A 14,028-nucleotide genomic window follows, 5' to 3' on the forward strand; every position below is an offset into this window, starting at 1 on the left:
GCTAGCCGCCCCTGCCTGCCTCTTTCTTGCTTCCGGTGCTCCAGGGGTCTTCCTGCTCCCCTGGCCCAGCTGGAAGCGGGAAGGGATTGGAGGTGGGCCTGGAGGGAGGCAGGGTGTGCCCTTCCGAGGCCCAGGAGCCCCCAGGGCTGACTCTGAGCTAGCCTCTCCAGACAGCCAGGCTTTGGTAGCCTTTGGGCTCACCCAGTGTGTTTCCCAACTTCCTAAAGGGGATGGGCCTAAGGAAAGAAGCTTTGGGTACCCACTGGGGTGTAGGTCTGTTTCTGACTGCTGGTAAGGCCTGCCCCTTTGGTGTCCTCCCCTCCAAGCCTAAGGTGGCCTGGCTGCCTAATGTGGACTTAGAGTAGGGTGGGAGCTGTGTGCCCCAGGCCTGCCTTACCTGTCTGCCCCAGGCCTGCCTTACCTGGACGCCAGCCATGTACCAGCCCCTGGGCTGATGCACGTGCGTCATACCCACCCCTCTGTTTTGCCTTTGACACATGATGGGCAAAAACCTAGATAGTGGGTGATGCTGGTAGATAGGCTGTGGCTGGCGTGGGAGGGCTCTCTGAAGATGGTTGTTGAGCCGGCCTCGAAGTAGACATTCACCTGGGGGGAAGGGGGACTGGGAGGCACTCAAGGGCAGCTTCCTGCGTGGGCTCTGGGGCCAAGAGCTTATTGCCTACCAGTCTGTCTCAGATCTTGCAACCCCAATGCTGCTCTATAGACTCCCAGTGTCCCCAGCTCCCTAGGAATGCCCCGTAACCCCCATCGAGCTTGTTCCTGGCCTCTGGACTGGGCACCCAGTGCTGCAGGAGCCATGTGAACTTTGTAGCTGACAGTTCCAGGTTCAAGCCCCAGCCTGGCCACTTTTCAAGTTGGCTCTGCACAGGCCCTTCCCTTGTTTGGAAAGATAGGTGTGAGACCCATCACCTTGCCGGGCAGCTGTGGGAATCCACCCAAGCAGCCAGCTAGCCCCTGGAGTTCCCAAAGCCACCGCAGGACTCTCACCTGCTGTGGAGTGGTGCTGAGTACCAAACTAACCACCTGGCTTAAGCACAGCCAGAAGGTGCCGAGCCAGCAGCCTGGCAGAAGGGGCGTTTTGTGGCCCCACTCATGACGTGCGGAGTGCCTGCTGCTTCCCATCAACCTAAGGGAAATAAGGGGAGGAGGGATCTGCTCAAGGTCTTCCAACTGGTTAAGTGGCCATTGCAGGGTGGGGAGGAAGCCAGGTAATGATGGGAACACCGGATCCTACCCATGTGTCCTGAGAAAGGAGCCTGGGGTGGGTTTGCCCCTCTGCCCCAGGCTGTTTTGAGGTGGGAGTGGGGGATTTTTAGGTAGGTGTTAGCATGTCAGACCAACTGGGCAGGTATGCAAGAGTGAGCGGGTGCCAGGTGGACATGCAGGACCCTGAGGCACTCTGCCTGCATCTGGATCAGGACGCCCTGGCCAGGCTCCCCCTTGGGCTAGGGAGGCATCCAGGGAACTTCCTGGCTAGGGTTAAATTTACCTTAAGGCTTTTAGCACAGCGGGTCCTTGGCAGAGAGAATTCCCAGAATTCATTTCCCAAGAAGCTTCCCTGAGCTATCCTCCATGCCCAGCTCTATGGTGGGAACTGGGACCCAGATGGAGACGAGGCCCCTGGCAGCTTGGAGCTTGGTCTGGTGGGGAGGCAGACAAGGGAACAGCGGGACCCAGTGTGATCGGCCCTGTGGAAGAAAGGACTCTAGCGCTGACAGGGTTGGGGGTGGGGCAGCACCAAACAAGGAGGCCCCTTGACCCGGAAGGTGTTGGAGTCGGTGCCTTCCAGGACACAGGATCAGATGCACCCAAGTACAGGAGCCAGATGGATGGTCTAGGGCTTTAGTGGTTTAGGGTGGCTGAGCATGGGAGGCCAGGGGTGGAAGCAAGGAATGACTGGAGCTGAGGTCAGTGAGAGACAGCCAGCTTTGAAAGCTGGATTAAGAGCCGGGCGCGGTGGCTCACGCCTATGATCTCAGCACTTTGGGAGGCTGAGGCGGGCAGATGACAAGGTCAGGAGATCAAGACCATCCTGGCTAACACGGTGAAACCCCGTCTCTACTAAAAAGTACAAAAAATTAGCTAGGCGTGGTGGTGGGTGCCGTAGTCTCAGCTACTCGGGAGGCTGAGACAGGAGAATGGCTTGAACCCGGGAGGCGGAGCTTGCAGTGAGCTGATATTGCGCCACTGCACTCCAGCCTGGTCAATAGAGCGAGACTCTGTGTCAAAAAAAAAAAAGCCAGATTAAGGATCATAGGGTTAAGGCCCAGATAGATGGGGCCTCATCTGGAAGGTGGGGGATTCCCTGAAGGGTTTTGGCTGGTTGTGTTGGGTTGTTTGCTCCAGCATCTACAAAAGCACCCCTAGTCTGTGTCCATGTGGTTTAGATGGGGCTGGGCTTGCACTCCCTCCATATACATACTCCACACGCTACCTAGAGTGAGAGAGCCAGGTGGGAATGTTACAAGTGACAGAATGGTCCTCCCACTAACTTAGAAGGTGTTCAGCCGGGCGCGGTGGCTCAAGCCTGTAATCCCAGCACTTTGGGAGGCCGAGACGGGCGGATCACGAGGTCAGGAGATCGAGACCATCCTGGGTAACACAGTGAAACCCCGTCTCTACTAAAAATACAAAAACTTAAACGGGCGAGGTGGCAGGCGCCTGTAGTCCCAGCTACTCGGGAGGCTGAGGCAGGAGAATGCCGTGAACCCGGGAGGCGGAGCTTGCAGTGAGCTGAGATCCGGCCACTGCACTCCAGCCTGGGTGACAGAGCGAGACTCCGTCTCAAAAAAAAAAAAAAAAAAAAAGAAGGTGTTCAAAGGATATGGAGGAGCTTCGGGGTCTTAGTTGTGGACCCCATTCTCATCAGGACACACCCACCAGAACTAAGATGCTAGAGCCATTTGGTTTTGCCTCTTTGAGCCCAGTTGCAAACTCAAGGAGTCTGAGTGGCCAGGCGGGATACCTGCCTGCTGTGCACTGAGGGAGGAGGGCACTTGGGTTCACAGGCTCACCAGGATGGCACCCATGGGGCAGTGATTCCCCCGTTGAAATCAGGGTGCCTGTATCCAAAGAAAAGGGAATGGGTACTGGGAGGCCACTCCCTTTGCCTAAGGAATTCGTATCCTCTCCCTTAACACATAGGCACTTAGACTGGTTCACTGGTAGAGACTCAGCCCAAATGAGTCCAAAAACAATCATTCGTGGAGTTGTTTGCTTGTATTTTGCTCAAATGATGGGGAAGGAATTGGGGTTCCCTTTCCTCCAGGGATAGATGGCAGGATATGAGCCTAGGGCTGTTGGGGTTGTCCTTGCTACCCTTTGGGGAGAGCTTGCCTGAGAGTGATGCAAACATAGAAGCACATACGTGCCTGACACCACTGCGGGAACACTTGGAAGCAACTGTGACCAAAGCTAGAATCTACCCTGGGACTTTTTTTTTTTTTTTTTTTTTTGAGACAGGGTCTCACTCCATCCCTTAGGCTGGAGTGCAGTGGCGTGATCTCACTCACTGCAACTTCTGCCTCCTGGGTTCAAGCGATTCTCCACAGGCGTGCGCCACCAAGCCCGGCTGCTTTTTTTTTTTTTTTTTTTTTTTTTTTTTTTTTGTATTTTTTGGTAGAGACGGGGTAGAGCTCAAACCTATTTGTTTGGGGGTTCTGTCACTTGCGACCCCAAATGTTCCAGCTAATATGGTGGTGGAGGGGTTTTGGGAAAATCACCTTAAGTGCAGTAGAGAAGTTGGACGAAAGACGGCCCAGTTAAGAGGCCAATGGACAGCCAACTTCAGAGTGGCCTCTGCAAGCTTGGACCTCGGGGTAGACAGTGGGGCGCTCTCTGGGGGTCATCTGCTCCCTGGTGGGGTCGGGGGGAGGCATGTCCACGGAGGTCAGGGCTATGGATTCGGCACTAGGTCCTCCTCCCCGTGCTGCTTGCTAGTAGGCATGTGGTGGTGCACACCTGCTGGGCACCTAGCAGGAGGGGTCATGAGTTGGTAAGGAGCCACATTAGGGTGCCTGCCTGCTCAGGGCCCCTGCCCACTGCGTGTGCGCAGCGCCTGTCAGGATGTGACAGGGACCTGGACATATGTGTGCTCTCCGAGCTGAGCTGTGTACGCGTCGGGGTTCTCGACCTCAGCTTCCTGGCTGTGCATCCAGTGTACACGACCGGTGTGGCCTGGGCTCCAGCCTAGCGTGTGGACTGGGTCGGCCGGCGCGTGCCTCCCGTGAGGGTGCCCTGGCGGGTGTGAGCCCGGCGGGCTGGAGAGCCGGGTCTCGGCGCCGCAGGTGGGTGTCCGTCCTCCCCCTCCTTCCCTCCGGGGGCAGCCTCCTCGCGGCGTGTGGCTGGGGGTGGGGGGCCCTCTGCCGGCTGCCGCGCGCGCGCACGTCGGGCTCAGCACCCGCCGTGTACGCGCCCGTGCGCGCGCCCCTCGACTCCAGCCCAGCGCTCGGAGCTGCTTTCGCTGCCACTGTCTGCTCCCCCGGGCCGCCGCCGCCGCCGCTTCCCCCCGCAGGCCCGGGGCTCTGTCCGCTGGGCCCGCGCTGCTCGCCCCGAGCCAGGAGAACGAGCTCGAGGAGGATGCCTGGGCCCGTGAGTACCGCGGCGGCTGCGGGCCGGGCGGGCACGGAGCGCGGGCGGAAGATGGTCCCAGGACTGAGCCCTTCCCCGCGGGCGGCTCTGCGCCCTGGCCCCGGGTCGCCGCCCCGGACCCCTACCCGGGCCGCCCCTCCCCCAGTCCACACAGGAGGGAGGGAGAGCGCCAGTGAGCGAGGGAGCCGGAACGGGGCGCGAGCCGCCACCAGTTCGCTTGGAAACGGTTGCCACAGCAACGGGGTTGCGCTCCCCGGCAACACGACTGCGGGGTGGCGACGCCCCCTCCCCCACCCTCCCCCTCCCCCCACGCGGGCCCACAGCTCGGGGGCGCAGGGGGAGAGGGGTGCGCAGCGGGGGCATGTCGTCCCTCTGGCCCGGCTGGGTGTGCCTGCCTCCACAGCCCATCGAGGGTGGGGGTGGGGGCGAACGGCTGTGGGCACGAGCTGGCTCCCACGTGGCTGCAGTCGTCGCAGCAGGGCTCCTGGGGTGGCTGCAAACGTGGGGGCGGCCCAGCCCCTGGGCTTGTCACGGGAGGAGGAGGCATGGAGGCTGGGGCTGGGGTCTTTGCCCATAGACCCCCCAACCATCCACCGCCGCCACCACCCCCCAGGGCCTAATCGCGCCGGCCCTGGACATGGCCTGAGCCGAGCTGGGTTCCCCAGGGGCGACGTTTCTTACCAGGGTAGAGGAGCGAAGCTTGCATCCCTCCTCCTCACGGCCGGGGCACGTGTCAAACCGGGCATGGATGGGCCCGCGGTGAGTCTCTGCTCCGTGTTCCTAGCCACCATTCTCCAGGGAGGGGTGGAAGCAGAGTGGGCAAGAGCAGAGGAAAGGACATTGCTGACCCAGGGAAGCTGAAGCCCAGGCCAAATGGGATCGACCCAGCCCATTGTCTGGATCACAAGTGCCCCTTTCTTGTATGAGCACAATGCCCCAACTGTACTGAGTGGCATGCAGGTTGGCCGGCAGGGAGGCCCGCACCACATGGAGGTGCCTGGTCCTCCAGGGGAGCTCCTCTGGGAGGAGAGTGGCCTCTGACTCAGAGGAAATGACCTCTGGCTCCCCTCCCAACCTCCCCTCAGCGGGCATCATGCTGGAGAGAGAAATGGCCCTCCTGCCAGCTCTCCCAGGCCTGACTCAGCAGATGCCAGCCCCGACCGCGGGCTTCAGATCCAGGATCCCAGTGACCACAACAGCCCTTGGGTTTCCCATCCGGGGAGGCCTCCTAGAGGTGACTGACATCTGGGGCATTTGAGGCCTTGGTATAAGATGCCCTTAGATGGGTGGTGCCCTGGAGGTCAGGCCTGAGTCTCCTGCAGGCAGGGGCGCCTGGGGAATGACTCACAGGTAGCTTTCATTCCCTTACTGCTCTGTGAGAGCTGTGTTGAGTGCTCTGCATCCATTATCTCCTAATTTTTTTACAACAGTTGCTCAAGGTAAGTTTATTATCCCCATTTTAGAGATGAAGACTCTAAAGGGAGGCTCAGGGAGGTGAGTGACTTGCCCAAGGTCATACTAGCAGTAAGTGGCAGAGCTGAGTCCACAGTGCAGGCTTCTCTGCGGGCAGAGCTCCTCTCTGCCTGCCATCTAACTTCTCTTGTAACCCTGGCGGAAGAGAACGGTAGAGCCTTCTAGAGGAGCATTCTTAACCTTCCTTCACTTTCCTCCAGTGAGGACATTCCCCATCTTTCAGGTCTTGGTACATTTTTCCTTCTTCCAGCAAAATCAGCCAAATTCTTGCTCCCCCAGATGCATTATAGGATGGGGCTAGCTTTCTTCCTCCCTTCTTCACTTCCTCCCTGCCTCCATTTTCTCCCTCTGGGTGAGACCAAGCAGCAAAGGGCTGCCTCAGTCCCCTGGGAAAACCCCAAGCCCTGACCCTAGGCTCATGGGCTCCGGGGCCTGCTCAGCTTGCAGTCTTGGCTGGGGCCTGCTCAGCTTGCAGTCTTGGCTGTGGGAGAGAAAATTTAGCAAAGATGGGCCCGTGCAGTGCTGCTGCCTGTGGGTGCTCAGTCTAGCTCCAGGCATTGGAAACCCAAATGCTTCCAAGGATCAGGGGGGAAATGGAATGAGTGAGGCGGGCCAGGGAGCCGCTCAGCTCCAATCTTTGTCACTGTGTGAAATGTGGTCTTGGTATGACCTGACTGTCCAATTTTCAAGATGAACCAGAAATCTAGACCTTTATATAAAATCTCCTGGATTTTTAAATGTTGGCAATTAATCAGAATGTTTTTAAAAATGGATTGTGAGCATGGATTGTTTTTAAAACATGTCTGTGAACTGTGTCCAACCTAAGGGTCCTGTGTCTGAGACCTCTGGCCTGTGGGAAAGGGACAGCAGTTTTTGCTGGGCCACCTGCAGGGGCTGCTTTCTGTATTTGAGCCTCTTGAGGCTGCAGGGTGATCCCTCATCAGAGGGAGTTCTGTTCTTCCCTCGGCACCCTTGTCCTACTGCTGAAGAAACTCCAGCTCAGGTATGGGAGTAGCCAGGATGGGATCACATGGCTCAGTGAGGGCGGAAGCCAAATATGAGCTCAGGGCTACCCCTCGGCACCCTGCATGTTACCCAGGCTGCCTCCCACCAGGGTATCACCATCATGCCCATCTGGCCTCCTCCCCTGGAGGGTCAGATCATTATTTCTATGCTAGCTGCGGGGATGAAGGCACAGAGAGCCGCAGGCTGAGGTTTCAGTGGAGGAACCTGGTCTCTGAAAACCCTGCCCTGAAGAGGGCCGGAGCTGTAGACACTGGCCTGAGTGAGGGCTCTCCACCTACAGGCCCGCCGGGGCCTCAGTCTCTGTGGTCCTATTTGTAGTTTCCCAAGCCCTGGCTTCCTGGCTTGGTGTCAGGGTTAGGTCATCTACCTGCAAGCAAGGGTGCCACTCAGTACCCTGGCCTAGGTGGAGGGCCGTTTTGGCCAGCTCCAAGCCTGGCTGACTGGGAGTGGAGACAAGTCCTGTCAAGTCGTCTCTGGCCTCAGTTCCTCTGTGTTGGTGTGGGAGGGGTGTAAGGGTGTTACCAGTGGCTCCCTGAAATGCCCTTCCTGCCGGGACCAGGGACTTTGTCATCACCTGAGCTTCACATCACCTGGCTATGGAGACCTGAGCTGGACCCACTCCTTGAGCCTACATCCTTGTCTGTAGAGAGAACAGTAGCCACCTCCCGGCTTTTCCTTAGATAACTAGCATAGAGACCAGTAGTGGACCTGGCATGTGCAAGGCACACAGGACAGGCTGTCAGTCTGTCCTGCCCCCTAGCCCTCACCCTCTGCTCTGCGTTCCTGTCCCTTCCCTTGAAGACCAGCAGCTCTAGCCTCAAATCCAGGTGGGACCCAGCGCCCCTGCTGCCTGGGATTTCCCATCCCTGCCCCCCAGAACCCTGGTGTGTGGCTCCGTACAGCCTTTTCCTTTGATTCATGTAGACGCATGGGTTCTCCACTTGCTTATAAACCACCCTGCCAAGCGAGGGCTGGGTGATGGCTTTTCTCTCTGTGACATTTTGGTGAATGGCTGACATTTCCCAGGAATGAACTGGACACAGACCCAGCCCTTAAGGTACTCCCGGTCCCACAGCTAAAAGACCAAACACGTAACGAGCCCTCCAGCCTCTCCTTCCATAGGTGGTTCTTGAGCTGCTTACTGGGTGCCAGCTGGTAAGACCGATGGTGCTGGACCCTGGCCGCCCCGGAACATCCTGGTATCATTGGGCTTCCCATCCCTGAGGGGTGAGGTGGCTCAGGTGAGCCCAAGAGGCCTTGGCAGGAGCTCATCCAGGAGGCCAGCACCTAGGTCAGTGGTTCTCAGAGTGTGTTCCCCGGCTCTGCAGTACCAGCATCTGCTGGGAATTTGTGAAAAATGCAAACTCGGGCCCCATCCTAGACCTACTGAATCCAGCACTGGGAGTGGAGCCCAACACTGTTTTAACAGCCTCCACGTGGTTCTGATGCTTGCTTAAGTTTGAGAGGCCCGGATCTAAGCCATGTTCAATGTTAAATGCTAGATTGGCTCCTGAGGCAGCGTGGCGTTATGAAGAGTGACTAGGCTGGGCAGGGGCACAGCACAGTGGCAAGCGTGGTGATGGGGGCCAGGGGAGAGACGATGTTGGCCTGGCCAAGGCAGTGGCAGGAGGACCAAAGGAAGTGGACAGATGCCACCCTGCAGAGGATGCGGTGGATGGAAGGAATGGTAGGCTCTTTGCTGAGATAAAGGACCCAGTGGCAGATCTTTGGTGCTTTGGCGTATAAGGCTGAAGTGTAGGGTTCTTTGTGCAGAGGGCAGTGTGGGAGGTGCCCACAGCAATGCAGCCAGGCCCTGGTTCTGTGTGCCCTTGGGTGTCATTTCATCTCCTTGAGCCAAGTGTTCCCATCTGCCAAATGACAAGAATGCTAGCCTGCTTCGAAGAGGGTGGTGCCCAGCTCTCAGGCAGGGAGCACCCTGGGGACACACACATCTCTGTATCCTCAGCTCAGAAGCCACCATTAGAGCTAATGTTTGTTGGCACCTCCACACCCTTGGCATGGATTAGCTTCATCTTCACCGATGAGGAAACTGAAGCAACTTGGAGGTTAAGAAACTCACCAAGGGTCTTGCTTTCATCCCCCTGCCGTGCTCCCAGTGAGTGTGTGGCCCAAGAAAACATGCAGAGCGATATGGTTCAAAAACACTACAGATAAATCAAGATGGAACCCTAAAACATGTTCAAATAACCTTCAAGAAAGTAGGAAAAGAGAAACAGGAAACAAACAGAACATGAGTAATAAAATGATAAAATGGCAGCCCAGTCTGTCTGCAGGGCATCGTTCCTAGCACCTGAATGTGTTGGGTGGGTAGGAGGAGGCAGGTATGTGCTACTACCAGTCTGGAGCAGTGTAGACAGTGGAGGGAGTGACTGGGAGAAGCAGGCTGCAGGCAGGGTCTGAGTCTGAAAGGCTCCCAGACAAGGGCAAGAGCTCACATAGGAAAGGAGCAGTAAGGGGGCATGCTTTTTTCAGGAGGCTTTGCAAAGTCTGGCCTGGTCAGGTAGAGCATTTTGAAAGGTCTGAATGAACCTCTGATGTTTATGTATTGAGCACCTATGGTCGGTTAGTGAGAGTCTACTGAGCACCTGGGAGGGAGGCGTCAGACAGGATTCCAGTCCCGTGGGCCTGCTGTGACACTGCCAAGGGGATAGTGTTCAGCGTCAAATCCCCACCCACTCTACCTGGGGGCAGAGCCAGGCTGGGGCCATGGGGCTAGCTATGTGACCTTAAGCAAGTGCCTTCCTCTTGCTCTTTGGCCCAAAGTTGCCTAGTCTATAAAATGCAGCTATGATGGCACCCAGCAGGTCCTGGGCATGGCCTGCCCTGTCTGGCCTAATGCCCTACCTGCTGAGCTGGGTGCCCTCAGGGCACAGACCCTGTCTTTTGTCTCTTGCTAACCTGGAGCTGCCATTACATCTCCCCTTCATCCTGTAGCTCTTTCTCATGCTGCTATTCCACAGCAGTGTCGGGCTGGTGATCAGGCATGCCAGGGCCCTGGTGGGAAGGGATGGGAATGCACATTTTGGCTGCTAGCTGGCCTGTCTGCCCAGTGCCCCCATGGCTGCCACTTACATCTGGCTTATCACATAGGGAGTGTTTTGACAGAGTTTGGATTCAGACTCAGGCTAAATCCTAGCTCCTCCCCTTCTGAGCTGTGTAACCTGGGGCAAGTCATTTCCCTCTCTGAGCCTATCTCCCTGTCTATCAAATGGGCACAACCAGCATGGACAAGGTGGTGTTGAGAGGATTCTGTGTGGTCCTTGAAAGATATTTGTAGGCCGGGCGTGGTGGCTCAAGCCTGTAATCCCAGCACTTTGGGAGTCCGAGACGGGGGGATCACGAGGTCAGGAGATCGAGACCATCCTGGCTAACACAGTGAAACCCCGTCTCTACTAAAAAAAAAATACAAAAAACTAGCCGGGCGAGGTGGCGGGCGCCTGTAGTCCCAGCTACTCGGGAGGCTGAGGCGGGAGAATGGCGTGAACCCGGGAGGCGGAGCTTGCAGTGAGCTGAGATCCGGCCACTGCACTCCAGCCTGGGCGACAGAGCGAGACTCCGTCTCAAAAAAAAAAAAAAAAAAAAAAAGAAAGATATTTGTAATTCAGCTAAACCCCATCACCTCCAGCCCCAGGGTTACCTTTTCTGACCCGGAGCTGTTCCTGCCTGGCAGGCCAGGGGGATCTCTAGTTAGTGCCAGTTTCCTCAGAGCATTCCTGATGGCTCAGGAAAAGAATAACAGATGTAATTAACTCCCAGTGACTGGCAGCATCGTGTTTTTATCTGGGCTGCGTCACCATGGCAGCCTCATGGCAGGGTTGTCGAGGGGGCGGGCAGAGCTATGGTTCCTGCCATTGTCTGTTCTGGAACGCAGGCCCAGGAGAAGGGGACCGGCACGGGCACCAAGTGGCACGTGGCTGAAGGCAGCCATGGAGTCAGGGGCCATCTGGGGAGAAGTGTGGGGTGGCCCATGGCCTGGCTCCCCCCCAGCTTGGGGCTCAGGCTCCCTGTGGCTCTCAAAGCAGAGTGTGTGTGTGTGCCTTGGGCGTGCTGAGGGTAGGAGGGTCTGTGGGGCTTCTGGAAGAGGCCCACAAAGTAGCCCAGGCAGCACTACCCCCCACCCCACCCAGGCTAGGGTTTTGTGGCCAGGCCTGGGTTCAAATTATGGTTCCACCACCTGCCATCTACACAGCCAGTTTTCCCCAACTGCTCATCTGTAAAATAGGAATCATTCCAGTTACCCGAAGGCTTTCGTTCAAACCTGTGTGTATAAGGCATTCAGGAAAGGCTCAGTTCTGTTCTGTGGGGGCGGTGAGCAGTCACCTGCCACCTTTCACTCAGAGTCAGGGCTCCCTCCTACCTCCCTCTTAGGGTGCAATGTTCCCCCTCTCGCCCGCGTTTGTGGAGGGGAGGAAGCGGAACTAGAGATGCCCATCTGGCGTGAGTGCAGGACCAGGTGGGTACAACAGACTAGCTTCCGACCCTCATCTACTTTTCCTCCCCTCCGCGAGAGGGAGAGGGAGACGGCGGCCTGGAGACAGAGGCAGAGCCAAGTGGGGCTGTGCAAGGGTAGGAGGGGAAGCGGAGCTGGAGCAGGCAGGGCGCCTGGAGGAAAGGAAGAGAGAGACTGGCCCACGCTCGGCGCAGCGCGCTAGGCGCAAAGGCAGGGCCGGTGGCACGCAGTACTGGCAGGCATTACCAGTTGGAGCCACCCGCCTGAGCCCTACAATGGGAGCGGCGGAGACCCGGAGGGCGCGGTGCAGGGCCAGTTGTTCCGGGCTTTGGGCAGCCAGGGGCTACCAGGCGTCTGTACAGGGCGCCGGGTGGCTGTCTGTGGGGCTCCAGGAGATATACCACCCTTTCCCCGCCGCACAGCAACCGCGTCGAGACGCCTCTTCAGGGACCTGGTGCGCACAGGCTCCTGAAACCTTTTCGCAGCTGGGGTACCTTTGCCCCAGGGACTGTGGATGGCGAATCTCTCGTCCGAGCTGGAGTCCGGCCTTCGCGCGCCCCCTGCTGGCCCGCCTCGGCTCCCCTCGGCGCCCGGGCTCCGCGGCGGCGGCCGGGGCTCAGATCGGGGAAACCCTACCGGGGAAACCTCGAGGCGTGACGTCACCCTCCTCGGTGACGTCACCGGCCCCCCGGGGAGAGCGGGGTTCCCACGGAGAAGGCTTTCCCCGGACTGCGCAGGGCGCGGGCGGGGGCCGGGAAGTCGTTGGGGGCCGCGGCGCGCCTTCACTGCGCCCCGTGTCTGCCCCACAGGTCCCGCGCGGCCCCGGGTGAGGCACGCCCGCGCGCCCGCCGGCGCCATGGGAAGGAGCGGGCGCCGCTGCTGTCCCCCGCCGGCGCGCGCACGACTTGAGACCTGCCACGGGCAGCCCCCGGCCGCGGGTCCCCGAGTGACGCTGGCGGCACCTGAGAGTGTGGCGCGGGCCCGGGGGCACGCAGAGGAGCCCAGTGTCCAGTGAAGCGGCTGAGGACCCGCTGCCCGTGCCGCCGCCATGGTGATGTCCCAGGGCACCTACACGTTCCTCACGTGCTTCGCCGGCTTTTGGCTCATCTGGGGTCTCATCGTCCTGCTCTGCTGCTTCTGCAGCTTCCTGCGCCGCCGCCTCAAACGGCGCCAGGAGGAGCGACTGCGCGAGCAGAACCTGCGCGCCCTAGAGCTGGAGCCCCTCGAACTCGAGGGCAGTCTGGCCGGGAGTCCCCCGGGCCTGGCGCCGCCGCAGCCACCGCCGCACCGCAGTCGCCTGGAGGCGCCGGCGCACGCGCACTCGCATCCGCACGTGCACGTGCACCCGCTGCTGCACCACGGGCCCGCGCAGCCGCACGCGCACCCGCATCCACACCCACACCCGCACCACCACGCGCTCCCGCACCCGCCGCCTCCGCACCTGTCGGTGCCGCCACGGCCCTGGAGCTACCCGCGCCAAGGTGAGTACCGACCTCCGCCAGGGGGCGATCCGGGCCGCCGGGAGTGGGCGGGCGTTGGAGGGCTCGCTGCTTACCCGCGGGGTTTCCACCCGCAGCCTCCGGGAGAACACGGGCAGCGGCGGGCTCGGGCTGGGGCTGGGGCTGGGGCTGGAGCTGGGGCGCGGGCGGCCCCTGGCTGGGGCCTCTGCGAGAGGCTGGGAACCGGCGGCCTCACCCCCTCCGACCGCCTCCCACTCCGCAGCGGAATCGGACATGTCCAAGCCACCGTGTTACGAAGAGGCGGTGCTGATGGCCGAGCCGCCGCCGCCCTACAGCGAGGTGCTCACGGACACGCGCGGCCTCTACCGCAAGATCGTCACGCCCTTCCTGAGCCGCCGCGACAGCGCGGAAAAACAGGAGCAGCCGCCTCCCAGCTACAAGCCGCTCTTCCTGGACCGGGGCTACAACTCCGCGCTGCACCTGCCCAGCGCCCCTCGGCCCGCGCCGCCCTGCCCAGCCCTCTGCCTGCAGGCCGACCGTGGCCGCCGGGTCTTCCCCAGCTGGACCGACTCAGAGCTCAGCAGCCGCGAGCCACTGGAGCACGGAGCTTGGCGTCTGCCGGTCTCCATCCCCTTGTTCGGGAGGACTACAGCCGTATAGAGGGGCGCCCGGCGCCCCGGGCCCCACCGGCGGACTCCTGGCCTGACTGCGGGGCTTTTTAAATGCTTCCCTGGACTGCGGGGAGGGGCGGGGGGAGGGAGGGATTTCTTATCCCGTTTGTTACATTTTGAGGATAATAAAGGTGTGTGATCTGGTTTGGTACATGCGGAGGGTGCACCCGCTGCTTTCGCCCAGGGTTCTGGTGACCAGACAAGCCGGGACCTTGGCAGGACGGACCCTGAACGTGCGTTTCCGCCACAATAGAGCCGAAGGGTACAGAACTGAGATCAACCTTCTCAGTTCCAGGCGGCTTCCCCTGGGAGCCTC

The 14,028-nt window shown here is 59.7% G+C and overlaps 1 protein-coding gene across 1 annotated transcript; it reads left to right on the top strand.

The window, feature by feature from the left end:
• The first annotated feature begins 4,452 nt into the window (after positions 1 to 4,452).
• On the top strand, positions 4,453 to 13,863 carry PRR7 (proline rich 7, synaptic). The gene is made up of 3 exons (XM_001090929.4): positions 4,453 to 4,611; positions 12,391 to 13,062; positions 13,304 to 13,863. Exons 2-3 carry the CDS (start codon positions 12,630 to 12,632, stop codon positions 13,699 to 13,701), a joined length of 831 nt encoding a protein of 276 aa, XP_001090929.1. The 5' UTR covers positions 4,453 to 4,611; positions 12,391 to 12,629; the 3' UTR covers positions 13,702 to 13,863.
• Positions 13,864 to 14,028: the final 165 nt, after the last annotated feature.

The sequence above is a fragment of the Macaca mulatta genome, chromosome 6, assembly GCF_049350105.2.
Source record: "Macaca mulatta isolate MMU2019108-1 chromosome 6, T2T-MMU8v2.0, whole genome shotgun sequence".
In the NCBI taxonomy this organism is placed as follows: Eukaryota; Metazoa; Chordata; class Mammalia; order Primates; family Cercopithecidae; genus Macaca; species Macaca mulatta.

Coding starts and splice junctions, on each gene's coding strand:
- PRR7 (XM_001090929.4), top strand. CDS start 12,630: ATGGTGATGTCCCAGGGCACCTACACGTTCCTCACGTGCTTCGCCGGC. Junction 13,063..13,303: donor CTGGAGCTACCCGCGCCAAG/GTGAGTACCGAC, acceptor CCCACTCCGCAG/CGGAATCGGACATGTCCAAG.